A 19,053-nucleotide genomic window follows, 5' to 3' on the forward strand; every position below is an offset into this window, starting at 1 on the left:
ACCGTGTAGCCTGGCATTCCTTCACACACACGGACACACGGTCTCCATGAGCCCGTCGCTAAGGGGCCGTTGCTACAATAAATGTGACCCGGTTAAAGAGGCGACACCCAGGAACAAGGAAACACAAAAACACAGTCAACACTGGATGGGGAAGCTGCTCTGACACACTTCATTGGCTGTGTTACACACTCACATACTGTCACATGCACTGACACACTTCATCAGCTGTTTGCCACACTGACATAAAATCATATTCTATTCTATTATATCAGATCATATATCATGTCATATCGTATCATATCATATCTTATCATCACATTATATCATATCTTATCATTTCATATCATATCATATCATGTCATATCATATATCATACTTTTATATCCCTAGTTGATCTAGCTATGGTTACCTAGCCAGAAAAGAAGCTAGCTAGCTAACAGCTAGTTAGTATTGTACATATTTCTTTCTTCGCACTAGCAATGGATTGTAAAATAAAACTTACATTCATCAGATGTGGAAAAAGAAGCAGTGTGAAATTAATGGTAGCTGTTCCCTAGTGAGTACATACTGTGTGGGTAATTTTTTACCCATGTGTGTAAAAGTGATGTAAAACAGCTTCATTTACATTTGCTTATAAAGTAGATGAGAAAAAAATAATGATTTGTAGTAATCAAAAAACAGGAAAAAAAAGACATTTAATGAAACCTTAGAATATTAAATGATAAAATGTATTTCAAACATTTAGCAAAGAAACACTCATGCATGAAATAACACAGGAAATGATTACAGGTCATTTTTAGCACCACCTACTACCAAAAAGAGGCCAGTCTGGTTTTACAACTTTAATGTTTGCAATAATAATCCATTTTGGTAATATTTGTGGGGAGTACGGTGACAATATATATGTACATTCTTTAAAAACATTTAATCCCAAACAGATCTTATAAAATATCTCTTATAAAATGTTGCATTCTGTCAACTTCTGACTGTACAAGAAATACAGCAAGTCCCATTAGACTCAATTTAATGCTGCATTGTGTTTTGCATTGGAGCTGCAACAAAAGGTCATTCGAAAATCTTTCCTCTAACTTTTGCAATAAAAACCAACACATTTGTAAATCCTATACATGGATTATTGGATGACTGATATGATACTGTTTATGAATGATTTGTAAACTGGATCATAATGGTTTTATAAATTAATTTCTAAACTGATTGAAGATTTGCGCATGACTTTTTTTTTACACAGCTGACACTACGAGGCTCAGTAAAGCTTTGAACTATATCATATGCAAGTGACACTGTAGCATTAAACCTACACATGAATCTACATAAATGACCCAATGGGGAGTCTGTAGAAAAGACCTGAGGGGTGCAGTAGAGTGCTAATGTGCTCCACCAGGCTCTATTGTAAGGGCTGGAGCCATGCAGAGCTCAAGGACTTGTTGGCCATAATAACAGTTGTGATGAGTGCAGGCTATTACAGTTAAAATACAGGTTCTGGCTCCTCTGCTCCTCACTCTGGGACAATTTTGTAATATTACCTCAACTATAATCAGATGCTTGTGTGTGTGCACCAGGTCCTACTTGAAAATACGAAATTGAATTTATAATGATATCACAAAACGAAAAACCTGACATTTGAGATGCTGCATTTATGGCATTTCTGCATTAACATTTACCAGATATCAACAACCAGTTATCGAAATGACTGCATATGAATTCACATCCTGATTTTCTAATAAAAAAATTGTGAATGGTGGAAGAAGTACTACCAAAGAGAGAGTACAAATAATACCACATTGGAGAAATAATAAGTTATGCAGTATTAGCATAAAATATACTACCATATAAAGGTTTCAGAATGAATATATTTTAATTGGGATGATAATTTGTGATGTTTTCTGGTATAGAAACTACTTAAATGCGTGTAGCTTAATCATCTGTAATCTATAATTGCTTATTGATTTATTATATTTTGTATAGAAAATATGATTTAAAGGTAAAGTATCAAATAATCACAGTCAAATAAATATAGGGGAATGAAAAATATGTATTTCAAATGTGATTAAGAGTCAAAAGATGTAAACAATTAAAATATATCATTGTGTCTTCTATACTGAAGGTTTGAATTAGATTTTCTATTGATCACATAAACAATAAGATGTTTTAAATCCTGGCTCTGTGCTCGTTTTGAATCGGGTGACCCGAAATAACCCAACGGTGGGGCCATGTGGTTCAGAACCCCGTCCAACCTCTTTGTTTCCGTTTGCTACTACATTTCCCAGAATGCCCCGGCGCTGTGCGGGATGACAGCTATCCGGCGCCGAAACACCGAGAGACGCTCAAACGACAGAGCCATGGCGGCCACGGGTGGAGGGAAAATTAGAAGCAGGAGATACCACATCGCCTCCAAACCTTACGCCAAGAGCAAACAGGTAAACCGAGTGGATGCTTTCGCGTTGACGGTCCGTGTCGAGGACTTCGCGGTGGCTGCAGCTCCACTTTGCCCCGGCTTCTTGTTATTGTTTGCTTGGAGACATTTTAAGGCCTGCCGTTAGCGCTCTTGGCCTCCACGCGTTGCTAGCATGGCCGGGAAATGCTAGTTAGCTAGTAGTCCGGCTCCCAGGTTAGCATTAACCAGGCGGACTTGACAGGTCAAATCACGGCACAATGAGTCATTTAGACTAGTGAACCGGCGTGTGTTAACGTGCAGGCGCCCACATGACACACGGGGGAAACCGGCCGAGGCGCCATTTAGCGAGTTCATTGCTGCTAGCGAAGTTAGCTTAAAGCAAGGAAGTGGGGTTCTGCGTATTAGCTGCTGTAGGTAATGTAAGCTAGCGTGCTAGCCCTGGCGAGCCAACGCATTGTTGTCTTCTGTTCCCGAGTTTAGAGGCTTCGCGCCGTCGCTTGTTGAAGTGACATGGCGGTTGGGCTCCAGTTTTTACTTGTCCTCAACTGACTGTTATCAGCTCTTGTGTCAACGGATTCTAAGAGTGAGGCGTTGGCGTCTGGGGGAAAACGTTTTGCATGAAAGGCTAGCTCCCATTAGCTAGATCCCAGCCAGGAGGATTGCGCAGGAAGCATCGGCTGGAAACCCACATGGTTGCAGCAGATCCATGATGCTTGAACAACTAATATTGATTTTTAGACCCTCTGCATAATCTTCTATCGCAACACTTGAGAGGTCCATTAACCTCTTTGTCAGCCATCACGATTAATTAGTGGACTGCAAATCAGATTGTTGGAATGGAAGTCAGCCTGCCGGTGTCCTCGGGTTGTGGAGGGAAACCATCTACTCTTAAAAATGATGCCTTGATATCGAAAGTCACACAAACAACTAGACATTATCAGTGAGTTGCATTTAATAGACAGATTATTAGGGACACCTAGAATCCAGCAGACTAAATTCGTCATTGATCAGCCAGCAGGAAATAATGGGGGATTCAACATCTCTCAATAACATTTCAAACATGCCTGAAGTTAGCCAAAGAGCGTCTCAGCACTATGCATCTTTCTGGGTAAAGGTTTAGTGGACTGATGAAACTAAATATTTATTTGGAAAGAACATGCAGCCCCATGTATTGGGGTGATACAAGATGTCCTGGAATAACCTCAAGATAAGATATGGTTCATGAAGTATATAGCTGAGCTGAAGCAGTTCTGTGTGGCCAATGCTCTTTAAGTCCTCTTGATCATTGTGCATGTCTGATCTACAGTTACCGAAAGAGTATGTTTGAGGATACTGCTGTCAGAGGAGGTTCAATCAGTTAGTAAATCCAAGGGTTCACTTACTTTTTGTAAGTCTACCATAAAGACACAAAATAGTTTTATTTGTTATGTGCTTTTAGCATAATATTGACTGGTTGATGACCTCATGAGTACATTTAATAATGCTCCTGTATTTGTCTAGTTGCTAACAATGCGAATATTTCTGAAGTACATACAAATGTCTGTGGCCTGTCCGAGCCATACACATCGATTATCCCATTCTTATGCTCAATTGTCCTTGAAAGATTGAGCTTTTCTGCTGTAGAGAGGTTAATTCAACTCTGCTGGTTATAAAGCAGGAGCATGATAAGACATGCAGTGTTTTCACCATCACAGTCTTTATTCATCACTCAACTTTCGTGATGACTTAGTCTTAACAGTGGAACTCTTTATCGTCTTGACATGGCATTAAAGAAACGACCAAACTTTCTAAATCATCTTATTAGGTACAAAAGTATGTGTTCATCACATTCATTCATGTGATCTCTTCGCTTAAAAAGCTAGATTCACAAATCTGCTCAGGTAGGGATATTCAAAGTGAGACACAATAAAGCAGAATCCGTCGACCACGATCACTTTAGTCCCGTGACCGTGCTGACAGCAGACATGAGGCACCCTTAAATCCATATAACAATAGTGTATGTGGTGCTAAGTAAACTAGCACTGTCGTGTTATTACATTCTTGACGAGTCGATGTTTTGTGTTTTTGCAGGGGTTGAAGTGCAGGGTGGCCCACAGGTGTCTTTAAAAGATAATAAAAAAAAGCGAGAGGCACATATGGCTCTTTACTGGAGTTGCAACCAACTAGAGGTTACACAGCATGTACATGGAGAGATGAACCAGCTAGGTAGCTTCGTTGCTCTACTTCCTTTCTCCAGATGTTATCTTCTCACGCCTCAACAGAATACATTCAGATTCTGTTAGAGCACCATTCCAATAACCAAAGAGAGCAACAAATGTGACATTTCGACAGCCTTGCTCTTTGGTACACCCTTAACTTTATCTAGTCTTTTTATTCATGTCATAAGTTTAGTTTCTGGGTTTTTGCTCCTCTACTGCATCTCCAAAACTCCTCCATCCTGTAGGGACATCATCTGTGTATTTGTGGAGAATAAACCAGCATTAAATCTTCATATTTCAACTACAAGAGCTAGTTTTACACACAGCACAAACTACTATAGCTTTTTCATAACTTTAAAACAGAATATATGCCCAGCTGACTTGAAGGTCTGCAGACCCGTTCAGGAGTGCTGAATTAATTCCAGTTAACCGGTTAAGACCAAGCGGCTAAGCCTCATCGATTCTACCATAGAGAGCTGGAGCAGTTACATTTTTTGTTTGTGGGTTGTAGGATTCAAGAATTTGTCATCGCATAGGATTTGTCCAGTATTAGACCTAAGTACAGAGCAGCGTCACTCGGCCACTGCGCCGTAGAAACACACACAGTGCCTGACCCAGTTTCTGTCTTATTGAGCTTGTGTTATGATTTGCACTGGAGAGAATGAAAGGCTTCTCTCTGCAAGTGGTCCTGTGCAGCTGATTCAAATAATCAAATGGAGTGTTAATTCATTGTTTTCCATTCATTTTCTAGACTGAGGCGCCTGCCATTTGTTCTGCCACAGTTTCATAATTAACCAAATTTTATTCCTTCCTTTTCATAATAGCATAAAAGATCTATATCAGTGTTTTGTCTAAATTGTTGAGTGCCACTCTCATTTTCTCACTCACACTCTCTCACACATCCAGCTTCCTTCACACATTGAATCTGATTCTGTGGTAAACACATGTTGATTGCTGTCATTAGCAAATGACAAGATCCCATCAACTGTTTTATATGATTCAGACGTCTCAAAAACAAATGATGTGGAGTTGCTTTGCTGCAGATTCATTATTGTTTTTCAACACCATGTATACAAGCTTCAGCATTTGTTTTCCTTGTGTTGGTCACATGCACCCACCAATCTGTGCACATACACATTGAATGTCACAAATATGTTTAGTGTGTGTTCAAATTGCTTGGTATGTGTTTAGATCGGACCACACATTTCTGAATTTGGACAAATTGTTGTACACAATGGCCAATGTTGTTTTTCATTTGTAGTTCCTGTAATACCTATTCGTGACCATACTGATCTACTCTCTCTATAGTTGGTATTTAGAAATAATTTTCACATGATAATCAGCTTTTCAAGCATTTACATTTTTACTGAGATGGTTTTGTATTACACACATTTGATGTTTTGATCATCAATACTTTGTTTGGGTGGGTGGGGGGGTTTGATAAAATATATGTGTAAAGTTTATAGATCTTGGTTTTGTCTGTCGGTCTTCATCTCTGTATCTTATGCATTTCATTCCCTTTAATTGCATCCTCTCCCTTTTTCCGTGTGTTTCATCAGCAGCAGTCGGGCATCATCAGTCGGGTGACAGACACAGTCAAGAGCATCGTTCCTTCCTGGCTGCAGAAATATTTCAAGAATGAAGATGTGACTGAAGAAGAGGGTGCTGTACCAGGGACAGACCAGAACTGCCAGTCGCCGCCTCCTCCTGCTCCCAATGGCAGCGAAGAGGGACCTCCTCGTCTTGATGGACGTGACTCCCCAGAACCTAGCACTAGTTACATAGGTGAGGGATCATTCAGTCTCTTGGGTCATCCCAGATTATCTGGAATAGTAAAGCTCTTGTATGACAATTTCATTTTTCCATTGTCTTCAGTACCAGCATACTCAACTGTAATTTTCCTCTCATGCACAGAGCCCTCAACCAGTCGGGCATCCTTGAATTTTCAGGAATATGTCCTTTCTCGGCCCCCTCTGAGTCGCTCCCACCTTCATTTTGCCCCACTGGAGGCCTCCTCTCCAACTCTGGGGGCTTCCAGCAACCTCTTCTCCCAGCCCTCCACCTCCTCAGCACCTGGACCCTTTTCAACAGGCTTCTCCTTGGTGAAAGAAATCAAGGACAACCTCTCACAGCACGAAGATGATAACATCTCCACCACAAGTGGGTTCTCCTCCCGCGCCTCTGACAAAGGTAATAGCAAAGTTCCATGAAAGATAGCACTCCATCTTCCGTTTAATGCACCTTTTTAAATAGATGTTAAATCAGCTTCTAAGGTTATTGATTGGAATGAAAACCTACAGTCTGTTGAGTCTCTTAGGGACACTGTTGGATACCTTTCTGTGAAAATGGCATTCATCACTGGTCTTGTGTGATGAACTGGTTTGAACAGGATTTCTTTGCACTGGCTGAGATTGAAAAGCAGCATTAAGAAAGCAAATTCAACCTCAGAACCAGAAGAAATTACTGATATTTGCTTTAAGTAATAATTGATAATGTCACCAATTATTTGTGTTGCAGTAGGTAGAGGCTCGTGTTTAGTTGGTGTTTGCGACTTAATTTCTCCTATGAATGGAGATTAAGCTAGAATTTGAACTGGTCTGAGATGAATCTCCTTTTGCTTTTCAGATGTCCCCACTTCAAAAACGGCATCACTACCCCAGCTTTGGTCCCCAGAGATAGACAGAACAAACTCTGGGCCTCAACCTTCCCAGTCCAGTCTGAAAAAGCCTGCATTCAACCTGTCCGTTTTTGGAACGTCTTCCAATGTGAGTATCTGGGTGTCTATTCATCCTTACTGTGAGTCTGCCACTGTATTATAAAAATTAATTAATTTCCATGAAATATTACGGGATGGTTATTAGGGCTGGATATTGCCTACAACCTCACGATACGATACGTATCACGATACAGAGGCCACGATACGATACTATCGCGATACACGTTGCTTTTGAATAATGACCATGTCCTGCACAGAATTGACTACAACAGTTGTTCTTTATTATTCCATATAACAGCAAAGGCGAAGTCTTAGGGATTGCACCACTCAAAATACGTAAAATTCTGGCCATTAAAAGATCTTAAAAGTAAAATAAAATAATTATCATTCTAATCCCAATAAAAAAAAAAAAGGCAATGCCATGGATCTGTCGCTCACGCATCTCCTCCCAAGATCCCCGGATACGGTGTTTTTAATTTCCCTCGTAAGTGCCGAGTCTGTTGCTTGAACATGAGCGCAGTTGCACATCTGGGCATGCAGCGTGGCTATAATGTTCTTCGGACATTACGAGTGTTGCAGCTTTTAGTGGCTTCAGGGCTTTAGCCTCATCTTCAGCACAGGCCAGGTCCGCTTCAGTTAAGGTCCACAGCTCCTTGGCATTCTTCCACACCTCAGTGGAGAATAAGTAAGAAACAGTGGGCGTCTCGAGCGTAAGTTGAGCGGCCAAATTCAGACTGCGAGCAAAGCATTTCACGTGTAATAACTCCGCCAGTTTTTCCGGTGTTTCTTCCTTGCTTGTTTTGAGTTGAGACGTGTTCTGTTTTTGCCTATGCTGCCCCCTTTGGCATTATTGTGCACTGCACCATAGGTGAAGTTTCGTTTTCAAGACGGCCAAAGCATTTGATGCCGTATCGATACAGTAGCATCTGCATCGATGCGTGCATTAGCATGACGATGTCACGATATATCGCCATATCGATTTTTTGAGCACAGCCCTAATGGTTATACTTATTAGTAGAAGCAATAAGCCCAGCACAGTTTTATAATGAAACAAAAATTAGGAGCTTGGCGAGAAATCCCATCCCATCATATCAGTGGCCCACTGGACTGTAAGGTTTATACTCACCTCAGCAAGCAGGCAGAAAAGTCAACGCCAGCCCCCTCTGTGCACTGATTATCATTGGAGGTGCACATGGTAGCGAGACGAAGTGAGGCCAAAGACAATCTGCGACCGAATCTATGGGAAATATTGAAACGATTTTTGGAGTTTAAATGTACTTTGTTATTTCATGTGTAATATAATAATGGGTTTATGTTTGAGGATGCCATTAATTAATAACCCAGTGAACGAGTTTTGCTCAAACCCTAACTAATGTAAGCCTTTCTCTTGCAGTCGACATTAAACAGCACAGCACTGAACTCCAGCCAACTTGGATATTCACCCTTCTACCCTGGGAAGACCATGTATGGAGGGGCAGCGGCAGTCAGGAGCCTTCACACACGTTCTGGAACACCATACCAGGTACGCTAGTGAGAACCATACACATTAAAACCTGAGTCGAGTTACTTTATAGTAAACATTAGTTTATTATAGTTGTTCTTTGTGTACATTCAATGTCATACGTTTGTCATCCCTGAGTAGGTTAGCAATGAATTTCAACATGACAGCGACTGGATGTTATTAATTAAACTGGAGACTAATTTGGCTCATCTGATCCATAGGCCCCAGTGAGGAGACAGATCAAGGCCAAGCCTGCTGGAGCTCAGCCCTGTGGTGTGACGAGTGCCACAGCCAGACGCATCCTGCAGTCATTGGAGCGCATGTCAAGCCCTCTGGCTGTGAGTTTACACACGCATGGATGAACATTCCCAATCTCTGCAGATCAAACTTGAATTAAGCTGCCTCAGTGGTTTTCTATATTGTTAATGTCAACTTAGCTTCATAACATTTTAGTATTTTTCCTTGATAATTGTTTTACTAAAAAGGTTTCATTTTTTTTTTCTCATCTGTAGGATGCCAAGAGAATCCCAGCAGCAGCCTCATCCCCCCTGTCACCAGTAAGTACTTTGAATATACATCCATGTATTGTGAACATTAACACCCCATGAAGCAGGTAACTAATATTCTTACATGAAATGTGATGGCGATGGCCATCGACCTGAATTCATTTGATCAGTTATGTCCGACAAAAATGTCCTGTTGTCTTTTTTTCTTTTTAGTCTATGGATGGCACAAACCTAGATGCTTCACATTTCCAGTCCAAAAGGAAACGGGTAGATACAAATACTTTTTATTCCAAATCCCAATGTAGTGTGAGAAGCTTCTGATTTCATTGTAACTTTGTGCCTGTTATGACTTTAAGCTTGTGTATGCACATCAGCAAATAGCCGGCATCATTTAATGGAGTCCTTAGACAAGGGTCACAAGGCTCAGTGATGTGAATTAAACAGGGGTGTCATTGTACAAACTCAGCAGCACTTGTTGTGGTTCGTCTTTCTGTCATTTCCTGTCCCACTGCCTGTTGGCCTTAGTTACAGTAGTTAACAGGATTCTCCTCAGCTGGGACACAGCTGTTCTCCACTGTGTGTGAGTGTTTGTGCTTCCTTGTGAGCAAAAGTATTCTGGACTGCACTTTGTGTTAGGCTCGTTAATGTTGGTGTATATGCTATGTGTTAAGTCTGGTCCAGTGATCTATTGTACCAGCTCTTGACTGGACTTATCCTCTGTAATAACTGTCAGACATTCCCCTCTGCGACAGCTGCTTTGTAAAGTTCAACAATGGTGTATTGACCCTTTCATGTCCAAATTAATCTAAACTGTAAATGATTTTAAAACGGATGCTTGGGTTTTACAGCATGACCAAGGATTTACATTTTAGACCCGACTGTCCCTGCAATAATGCCAATACATCTATAGAGCTTTAAAGCAATATTGAAGGATAATGCTAGTATTTTTTTATTCTTATACCATCAATAAACTGCTGGAAGAATAATTTATCTCTGCAGACAGATATGATTTATTGTCTGTGTAGAGATTTCTGTTAATGCCCTGGGAAGCGGTTTAATTTTTGAGTTGAGGAATATACCACTCTGGCTGTTTGTTATGTTGAAGCTAATTACCAATACTAATGCTATGGTGTTGACTAGGGCTGCTCGATTAATCGAAATTTAATCGTGATTATGATTATGGGGTCAAACGATCTCCAAACTACTGTAATCGAGTTGAACGATTATTTGGCATTTTTTTCGAAAAAGACGCAATTCTTCCTCCAAAGCATTCAGCAGCCCAGCTGACTGGCTCTCACTCTCAAGTAGGGTTGTCATGATATCAAAATTATGACTTCGATACTATACCTGCTAAAATATCACGATACATAAATAAAACATCTGTAAGGTTTCCTTTTTTACCAGCTTGTTCCTGCCCAGCTTTTTGAACACTTAACAAATGGCATTCATATTAGTAATAGCCTAGAGCAAGATATTAATGAAAACTACATGGCGACATCATAGCATTGATTATACACGGCTATGCAGGCCTATTGTCCATATCTAACTATATGACTACATAGTTATTTCCATAAGTGAGTTATATAATTTTACAGATGTGTATTTGAGGTGAAAAAAACCTTAAGCTATGTTGGTTGGGTACATTAAATATGGACACATAATTAAAAGGCAATTTCTCCCCTTTATTGAAAAACAACAATGAAAAACATGCCACCTGAGCGAGTGAGTGGGGGCGGGGCCCTGGGGCCTGTGTGTGTGCACTGTTAAAAACACACACACGCTCCTGTTTTTTTTCACGCTGGTCTGATACGATGCTGATTTGAAAAATGTACGTGACGTTCCCTCACGGTTCCGTTCAACATATGAACACTGCACAGGGAGCCACTGCAAAGGGGCTGAATAGTCGCGGGTTGCCGAGCCCTGGCTACGGCGGAAGAACGACTTGTTTTAGTGTTCCGCCGTTGTAGAGAGCGGAACAGTGTGTGCGCTCTGATTGCTGCTATTTGAATGAAGTACCGATACTAAAAATATGCAAAACCGTATCGTTTTTAATGTAAGGGTACAGCGGTACCTTTCTAGTACCGGTACACCGTGCAACAATACTCTCAAGCAGCAGTAAAGTGAAGGAGGCAAGTTGTGTGTGTGGTGATCAGCGGTGAAAAAAACAGCGCGAGTGGAAAAAGCAGGGAGGGCAGCATTACACCATGTAGCGGCCGCACCGCACACTGCTATTCTCAAGCGTGCTCCCTCCTGGCTGTTCAGACCGGTCAGACCGGACCCGCATTCTCCGCGCCGGTCAGTCAGTCGGTCATAGAGTGGTAGGGTTGCCATCATTAAGGGTTTGAATAACAGGGCACCGATATCCTGGTTTCACGGAGGAATAAGACATGCAGCCGTCATCGGTGTTTACCGGAACCGGAAGTGATTAAAAAAATAAAGCATAGACTTCAGAATAAGGGCACATAATAATAATCGTCCAAAATAATCGTGATTATGATTTTTTTCATAATCGAGCAGCCCTAGTGTTGACTATTAAGAAAAGGAATCACCTTTTGTCGTTATGATTTTAATCTCCCCCTCTTGAATTCAGATGGATTCTAACCTCCCACCGGTTCAGAAGTTGATGGTTCCTGCTGCAGCCTCAGTGTCAGGAAACCGGTCTGTGTCCTTCAGGCCAACTTTAACTCCTGGAGGAGTAGGACGAAATGTGGACAGGACCCCAAGAGAAACGGTCAGTCACATAATGCTGCGTTTCTGTTAACAACATTGTTCATACATACTAAATATAACTAGTTTGTGATGCTAATTATGTTCTTGTTTTATTCCCGCAGCCCACAAGACAATCAACTCAACTACCTAGGGCAACCCTAGGTCTATCTCAAAGGTACTGATGCAACACTATCAGAGATGCTCTGATTGATTTGGTATCAATACACCGAAATTCATTAGTGATTATACCATAAAAACAATATATATAATAATTATTATTGCAAAGATTGCTGGCAATTGTGTCAACTTTTTTCAATGTAGATTAGATGTCAACAAGTCGTCTTCCTTTTATAATTATTTTGTTGTTCAAAATCTTGTCTTTTGCTTTCGTTTGAAATGGAAACAAGAGAATTACCCCAACATTTTTGTAGTAATAAGTTCCAACAATGATAATGAAATGAAAATGAAAAGCAAGACAATCACAACAATTTTCAAACGTTTTGCAGATGTCTGACTTCTTTTTGTGAAGTTTATGAAGTTCGGTACTTACTGTACCCTTGTTACCCATCTAGCAGCACAATTGGCTCCAGTGGCCCTGCCTATCCTCTGTCCAGCACGCCTGCAGCCAGCAGCGGTGGCTCTGGAGGAGGCAAGATGAAGAGAGAGAGGACCACTACGCGAGCCTCCACAAAACACCCTGAGGAGGATGAGGTAAAGAATCCATGACTCTGTTTCCAAAAGTAGTTATGAATTTCTTATACATTATTTATTATCTATATCTTAACTCTCAATTAGTTTCCCAGTGTTTATCAGTTTTATAAACAGTTATAAAATTTACTTTTATACCAGGGCTTATTTTCAGATCAAGTCAAAAGTCATAAATACAGATGAGATAATCCTACACGTATTTACCTCTTTCCATAATCAGCCTGATAAATGCCCTCCTCAGAAATGGCAGAGTCATTTCTGGGTGTGCAATTTCTCAATATAGAATATGTTTTCTCAGCTCAGCAATACTCATCCTTGTTTTTGACTTTAGATGGTTGAGATGCCAGACCTTCCGGCAATTTCACTTCCTATCAGCGCCTCCACTTTACCCACCTTCAGCTTCTCCCCTCTTTCTGTTCCCACCTCCACTGCCTCCAAAATCACTGCTGTCACTCCTGCTAAGGAAACATTTGCAAATAAGGTACTGCTTCCTCTTACCACATTGTAGGTGCATTGTGAAACGCTAAACAACATTTGCTAATTTTAATATTTCTTTCCAGGAACCTCCAATGGCCTCCACACCGCCCTTTGTACCTTTCAAATTTTCCTCCCCAATTGTTAAAGCAACTGCTTCTAGCCCACCTAGCTTTTCCCCTTCTGTAAGTAAATCGTTTATTTCTTAGTAATTTCATAATAATTATTACTTTTTATTCCATTTTATTAAAAGGTTTATTTCCTTTTCCTGTTTGTAGACTGGATTTACCTTTAGTGCACCTGTAGCAAAGTTAGGTTCCTCCATAACTAACGGGAAGCTGTCCACGCCCATAGCAGCAGTGGGTAAGAGCGTTTTTTCTCACACATATGGCCTGATTCAGGTTTCTTCCTGTAACAGAAGTCAGTTTTTATCCTTTTTGTTGTCATATTTTCTATAGTTAAGCCAGCAGCAAACAAAAGCACAGAAGATTTTGAAGGACCCTTTAAACCTGCCAAGGTCCTGAAGCAGGGCAGCGTGCTGGATCTTCTCAAAGCTCCTGGTTAGAGTCACTGACACATCAACACGCTTTGTGTTTTTTGCATGGTCACAAAACTGAATCTGCAAATTCATTGTTTTAATCCTTCTCTTGTTCTCTCCAGGTTTTGCCTCTCCTGCTGCTCAGCCCTCCTCAGGCTCAGAAACTTCTCCCCAGCAGACCTCCACACAATCCACTGCCCCTTCTTCCTCCTCCACAACCACCACCCCCCTCTCTTCATCAACAGGGTTTGGGGATATCAACCCACTTAACTGGACCTGTGAAGGCTGCTTGGTGCCAAACAAGCCATCAGATGCAAAGTGTGTTTGCTGTAGTACCCAACAGCCGGAATCCAAATCTATGGACAGTAAGCCATCAGCCACGACCTCAGTTGGGATGGATAGCAGCACGAAGGCCACCTCCACCACTACGACCACCACAGATTTTGGCTCAATGTTTTCCAAACCTGTTGGAACATGGGACTGTGACACGTGTCTTGTTCTTAACAAACCTGATGCAGTCAAGTGTGTGGCCTGCGAAACGGCCAAACCTGGGACAGGACTTAAATCCTCACTGACTCTTCCCTCTGCCTTCTCAGCTGTTAAGACTGTATCCACCCCCACAGCCCCTGTTGCCTCAGGGTTCATTGGATTTGGAGACAAGTTTAAAAAACCAGAGGGTGCATGGGAATGTGGTACGTGTTGGGTTGAGAACAAGGCCGAGGACACAAAGTGTGTGGCTTGCACAACTACCAAACCAGGTAATCAGAGCATGACCATGGTTTTGTAATTTGGTATTTTGAAGTTCTCAGCCTTGGGTTTTGAATGTGCAAATACAAATAAGCTGTGTCATTGACTAGAAGGTTTTTTATTAGATAATTATCAGTTTAATGAAGTATCTTCTTTTCATCATCCACACTACAGGAGCATCAGCAGGAGCTTCAGTCGATTCATCTTCAGCCAGCACTGCTCCAGTGTTAGGGTTTGGAGATAAATTCAAGAAACCAGAGGGTGCCTGGGAGTGTGAAGTCTGTCTTGTAGAAAATAAGGCTGCTGATGTTCAGTGTGTTGCTTGTCAAACAGTCAAACCTGGAGCTAGTGTGGAGTTCAAAGGTAAAATCATACTTTCAGTTTTCTTACAGCTTATGTAAACTCAAAATGTTTCTTGATGCAAAGTAACATATAAATATATATTTTCAGATGTATTTGAATTTTATAGAAAAATTATATTAAAGCATGATGACACTCAGAAGTTGAAATGTGACATCAAATCCACACTTTTTTTTAGATGTTTGATGTCTTTTTTTTTTCTCTTCAGCTTTTGGTTCAACCGCTTCTGGCTCCTCCACATTTGGCTCTGGAGGTATCAAGTTCGGAACATCTGACAGTACCTCAGGCTCTGGATCGGGAGGTTTTAAGTTCGGCACATCTGACAGTACCACAGGGTCTGGATCCGGAGGTTTCAAGTTTGGAGGCGTATTTTCAGAATCATCATCAGGTGGAATCAAATTTGGAATTTCCTCATCAGAATCCACTTCTAACGATGCTTCTGCCTCAGGGTTCAAATTCGGAAGCTCAGGTGAGGGCTTTAAATTTGGAGCTGTCTCTAGTGATGACAAAAAGTCAGAAGAGCCTAGCACAGGTTCTGGGTTTAAGTTCGGAGCCAGTGAGGGGATAGTTTTTGGAACTGGGTCATCAAGTTCAGAAAGCAACACTACTAAGGCTGGCTTCTCTTTTGGACTGTCAAAACCTGAAGAGAAGACATCGGACACCACCACATCATCCTCTTTCCCAGCACCTGTTTCTTCTCAAGGAAACAGCAACAGTGCGGCATCATCAAATGACACAACATCAACCTCCACCACCACAACCACCACTGCTGGATCTGTTTTTGGGAGACTGGGAGAGCGAAGTTTGGCGAACACCACACCACAAGGTGGCTCTACGTTTGTCTCCTTACCGACGGACAAAGAGCCGGCTGCTCCCACGTTTACCTTCGGGAAGCCGGAGGAAAAGAAGGAAGCCGCCTTCCTCTTTGATGCTGCTAGTAAGGAGGCAGATGTTGCCCCGGCCACTTCAGGGGGCTTTTCCTTCGGCAAGCCCAGTGCTCCAACAGAACAACCTCCACCTGCGTTCGCCTTTGGCAAGCCGGCCGAGAAGAATGAAACATCTGCTGCAGAGGCCCCAAAGCCCTCCTTCACCTTTGGACAAAGTGCTACAGGTAGCTCATTTGTGAATGGTAAGCTTTTCGTTTGGTATGCAATTTATTTATATATACACAAGAACAATAAATATGATAGGCCAAACTTGATAAAGCTTAAATACTATTAAGACTTGAATATTTCATAAAACCCGTTTCCCTCTTTCTCCCAACAGATTCTGCTGCTTCCCCAAAGCCAGCATTTTCCTTTATGGCTAGTAATCCCACCAACACCACTAGCTCCACCACCTCCTCATCCACGACCCCGACCCCCAGTCTGTTTGGCAACAGTAACGGCTCCACGCAGGCTGCAGCTCCAAGCAGTTTCATGTTCGGTCAGCCCGCTGTAACCTCCAGTGACGGGCCTCCAGCTAAAGCCTTTCTTTTTGGACAGAGCCAGGACAGCCAGGCGCCTGCTCCATCAGCAGCTCCTCTGAACTCTGTCCCAGCCCCAACTCCGTCTCAGTCCTTCATCTTTGGTGCTCCCAACGCTGCTCCGCCTGCTGCTGCTCCGTCCTTCGGCTTTGGAGCAGCAGCTCCCCCTGTTGCCTCATCTTCCGGTCTGTATCTCTTTGTGATCATTCAGTCTTCATTGACAACTGAAATATTTTCATCATATATAATCAAATCTTAATTTTATATTTCTAATCTGAACATGTATTTATATCTTCCCCCCACAGGTCCGTCTGCAGCTCCCCCCCCTTATGTATTCAGCTCAGCTCCAGCTGGAGGCTTTGGGGCCAATCAGACTCCGTCATTTGGCTCATCTTTCGGGACCTCTTTCTCGTCCACGCCCTCACAGGCCCCCGCATTTGGGGCCAAAACAGAAGCAGCCCCTGTCTTTGGTCAGCAGGTTAACTCCACACCTGTATTTGGGGCAGCTACAAATTCTGCACCAGGTCAGTAACTCAAATAACCTTTTTTCCTTTTAGGTTGTCTGTCTGTACTACAATGTGCTACTGATCCTCACAATATAAACGTATATTTCTCACATGTACGTGTAATGATAGGTGTCTTTTAATGTGAATGTGCTTTTTATTTTTCAGGTGGAGGCTTTCAGTTTGGAGGAGCCAGTGCATTCGGAGCCACAAACAACACCTCGGGTGTGTTTACTTTTGGAGTAGGTTCCGCTGCTTCTCCCGCTCCCTCTGCCAGCCCCTCCATCGCACCCCAGGCAGCACCACCTGGAGGTGGATTCAACTTCAACTCCCAACCCCAAGCATTCAACATTGGGTACGTTAAACCCTCTTAGTTTCCTTGTGAGAGTAAGAGATCTCTACTCTTCTCTTTGTTTTGTTTTTGCAGTTGCACACAGAGCAACTTTCTGCTCTTACATGTATCACGTACAAGTTTAATCTTAGATTGTTGGGTTATTGAGATTTGATCTCTATTTTTACTACTAAGTTGGTCTCACCACAGTATACCGCCTTTAACCGTAGAGAAGGACGTTTTGCTAAGAGGCAAAATGTGGGTTTTGATGGTTGAGTTAGTTTCTTTTCAGTGATTTAATCTTGTAGCTTCAGTAGTAAAATCTTTTAGAAAGGAGTTCACACATTTCAGGTTTATAGTTATTTTCCTGATGTGTTAATACTTCAACCAACACTAATGGTAAAATAATACAGCTTATTGATTTATCTGCTATGACACTAATTACTCTGTATATTTGCGATCTGTTGATTTTGATAATAATGGAACCTCATTTGCTTTTCCAGGGCAGCTAAAACCTTCACCGCTTCTCCCGGTGGACAGCCAGCGATCGCAGGGCGCAAGATCAAGACGGCGGTGCGGCGCAGAAAGTAAAGCTCTAGAGAATCAGCTAGAAAGCAGACATGACTTTGACTTGACCCTCATCCCCACTGAAGGCTGAATAAAGTCTTGCAAGGTCTCCACTGGACAAACACTGAAATGACTGGGCATGTGAAGAAGGGAGGAGGCGCGGGGGCAGCTTTATGCTCAAGCTGGAATGGGTGGGGCTGCAGGCTAGGCTCAGAGGCTTTCACACGTAGATCAGAGCTGTTAATATGTGAGACCATCCCGCAGGACCTCTCATGAAAAAAACTGTTGACTGGGCAATGACACTGACTTAGAAAACCACAATCAAGCCAGGGCCCCCCCACTGCTCAATATGAAAAACAAGAAAAGTCATATCTTATTTTCAACACCGGCAAATGTCTGCTAGACTTTAGGCATGACTTTTTGTAATAAAATTACAAAGCTGCAAATCTAAAGAGTTGTGAGTATACACACAAAATCTTATTATTAGTATGGGTGATAAGGTTCTGAGCTGTGATATGCAGAGAGGTAGTGAGAGCTGTGTGGTGACCTTCTAGTGGCAACCCTTCAAACTGTTTAGACTGCTCCTTCACAGGAAGACCAGGTGCCGTTGGAGGTGAAGCCACGGTGTCAGTGCAGTGTGCTGTATGTACAGGGATGAGCGTGTAATCTTTGTGGTGAATGCTGCGTGCTTGTGTTTTTTTCCTACCCCTCTTATGTAAAGACTTGAGGTGTGTTTGGTTTCTTTGTACATGCTGAGGTTGCGTGTCGGTGTGCGTATGAAAACTGAACAACAGAGTTATCGCCTTGGCCGCTGGTTAGCGCCGCCACAGGCTGAGCAAGCAAAATGAATGTTTAAAAACAAAAAACACGGGAAAGAAGGAGGGCAGGGTTCAGGAGAGGGGGAAATGTATCCATGCACTGCGGAGGCTGGACCGGGCCAGAGGCTCACGACCTCGTTCAGCTCCTTTAAAGATTTTGTGAATGCATAGTTTCAAAACTCTGTTACATGTTTGATTCTTTGACCTCTCTCTGGTTCGCTCACCTTCTCTGTTTTCTGTGCCCAGTTGTCTCTCTCTCTCTCTCTCTCTGGTTCACTCCCTCTTCCTGAGTCCTTACACTCTCTTTACCATCCCTCTTTATATCTCTCTCTCTCTCTCTCTCTCTCTCTCTCTCTCTCTCTCTCTCTCTCTCTCTCTCTCTCTCTCTCTCTCTCTCTCTCTCTCTCTCTCTCTCTCTCTCTCTCTCTTAATTGGCCTTTGAATATTATAAAAACCTGTAAATAGTGATTCTTTTTTTCTTTTTTTTTAATCTGTG

At 42.1% G+C, this 19,053-nt stretch overlaps 1 protein-coding gene across 4 annotated transcripts in view; it reads left to right on the forward strand.

The window, feature by feature from the left end:
• Positions 1–2,309: 2,309 nt before the first annotated feature.
• nup153 (nucleoporin 153) overlaps positions 2,310–19,053 on the forward strand; it is a 17,099-nt gene continuing 355 nt past the window's right edge. The window contains exons 1-22 of one of the 4 annotated variants that reach the window (XM_053446424.1): positions 2,310–2,438; positions 6,174–6,399; positions 6,529–6,804; positions 7,240–7,379; positions 8,724–8,852; positions 9,053–9,169; positions 9,344–9,388; positions 9,551–9,604; positions 11,928–12,068; positions 12,169–12,221; positions 12,622–12,757; positions 13,086–13,235; positions 13,315–13,413; positions 13,507–13,591; positions 13,687–13,788; positions 13,889–14,524; positions 14,688–14,876; positions 15,082–16,002; positions 16,140–16,523; positions 16,644–16,862; positions 17,010–17,196; positions 17,676–19,053. The exon at positions 17,676–19,053 is cut by the window's right edge and continues 355 nt beyond it. In XM_053446424.1, the coding sequence (XP_053302399.1) occupies positions 2,310–2,438; positions 6,174–6,399; positions 6,529–6,804; positions 7,240–7,379; positions 8,724–8,852; positions 9,053–9,169; positions 9,344–9,388; positions 9,551–9,604; positions 11,928–12,068; positions 12,169–12,221; positions 12,622–12,757; positions 13,086–13,235; positions 13,315–13,413; positions 13,507–13,591; positions 13,687–13,788; positions 13,889–14,524; positions 14,688–14,876; positions 15,082–16,002; positions 16,140–16,523; positions 16,644–16,862; positions 17,010–17,196; positions 17,676–17,763 (4,506 nt within the window). In that variant the 3' untranslated portion in view covers positions 17,764–19,053. Of the gene's footprint in view, positions 2,439–6,173; positions 6,400–6,528; positions 6,805–7,239; positions 7,380–8,723; positions 8,853–9,052; positions 9,170–9,343; positions 9,389–9,550; positions 9,605–11,927; positions 12,069–12,168; positions 12,222–12,618; positions 12,758–13,085; positions 13,236–13,314; positions 13,414–13,506; positions 13,592–13,686; positions 13,789–13,888; positions 14,525–14,687; positions 14,877–15,081; positions 16,003–16,139; positions 16,524–16,643; positions 16,863–17,009; positions 17,197–17,675 lie in introns of all 4 variants that reach the window. The other 3 variants (XM_053446426.1, XM_053446425.1, XM_053446427.1) reach the window with 3 other exon arrangements.

Source organism: Pleuronectes platessa, chromosome 18 (assembly GCF_947347685.1).
Source record: "Pleuronectes platessa chromosome 18, fPlePla1.1, whole genome shotgun sequence".
In the NCBI taxonomy this organism is placed as follows: Eukaryota; Metazoa; Chordata; class Actinopteri; order Pleuronectiformes; family Pleuronectidae; genus Pleuronectes; species Pleuronectes platessa.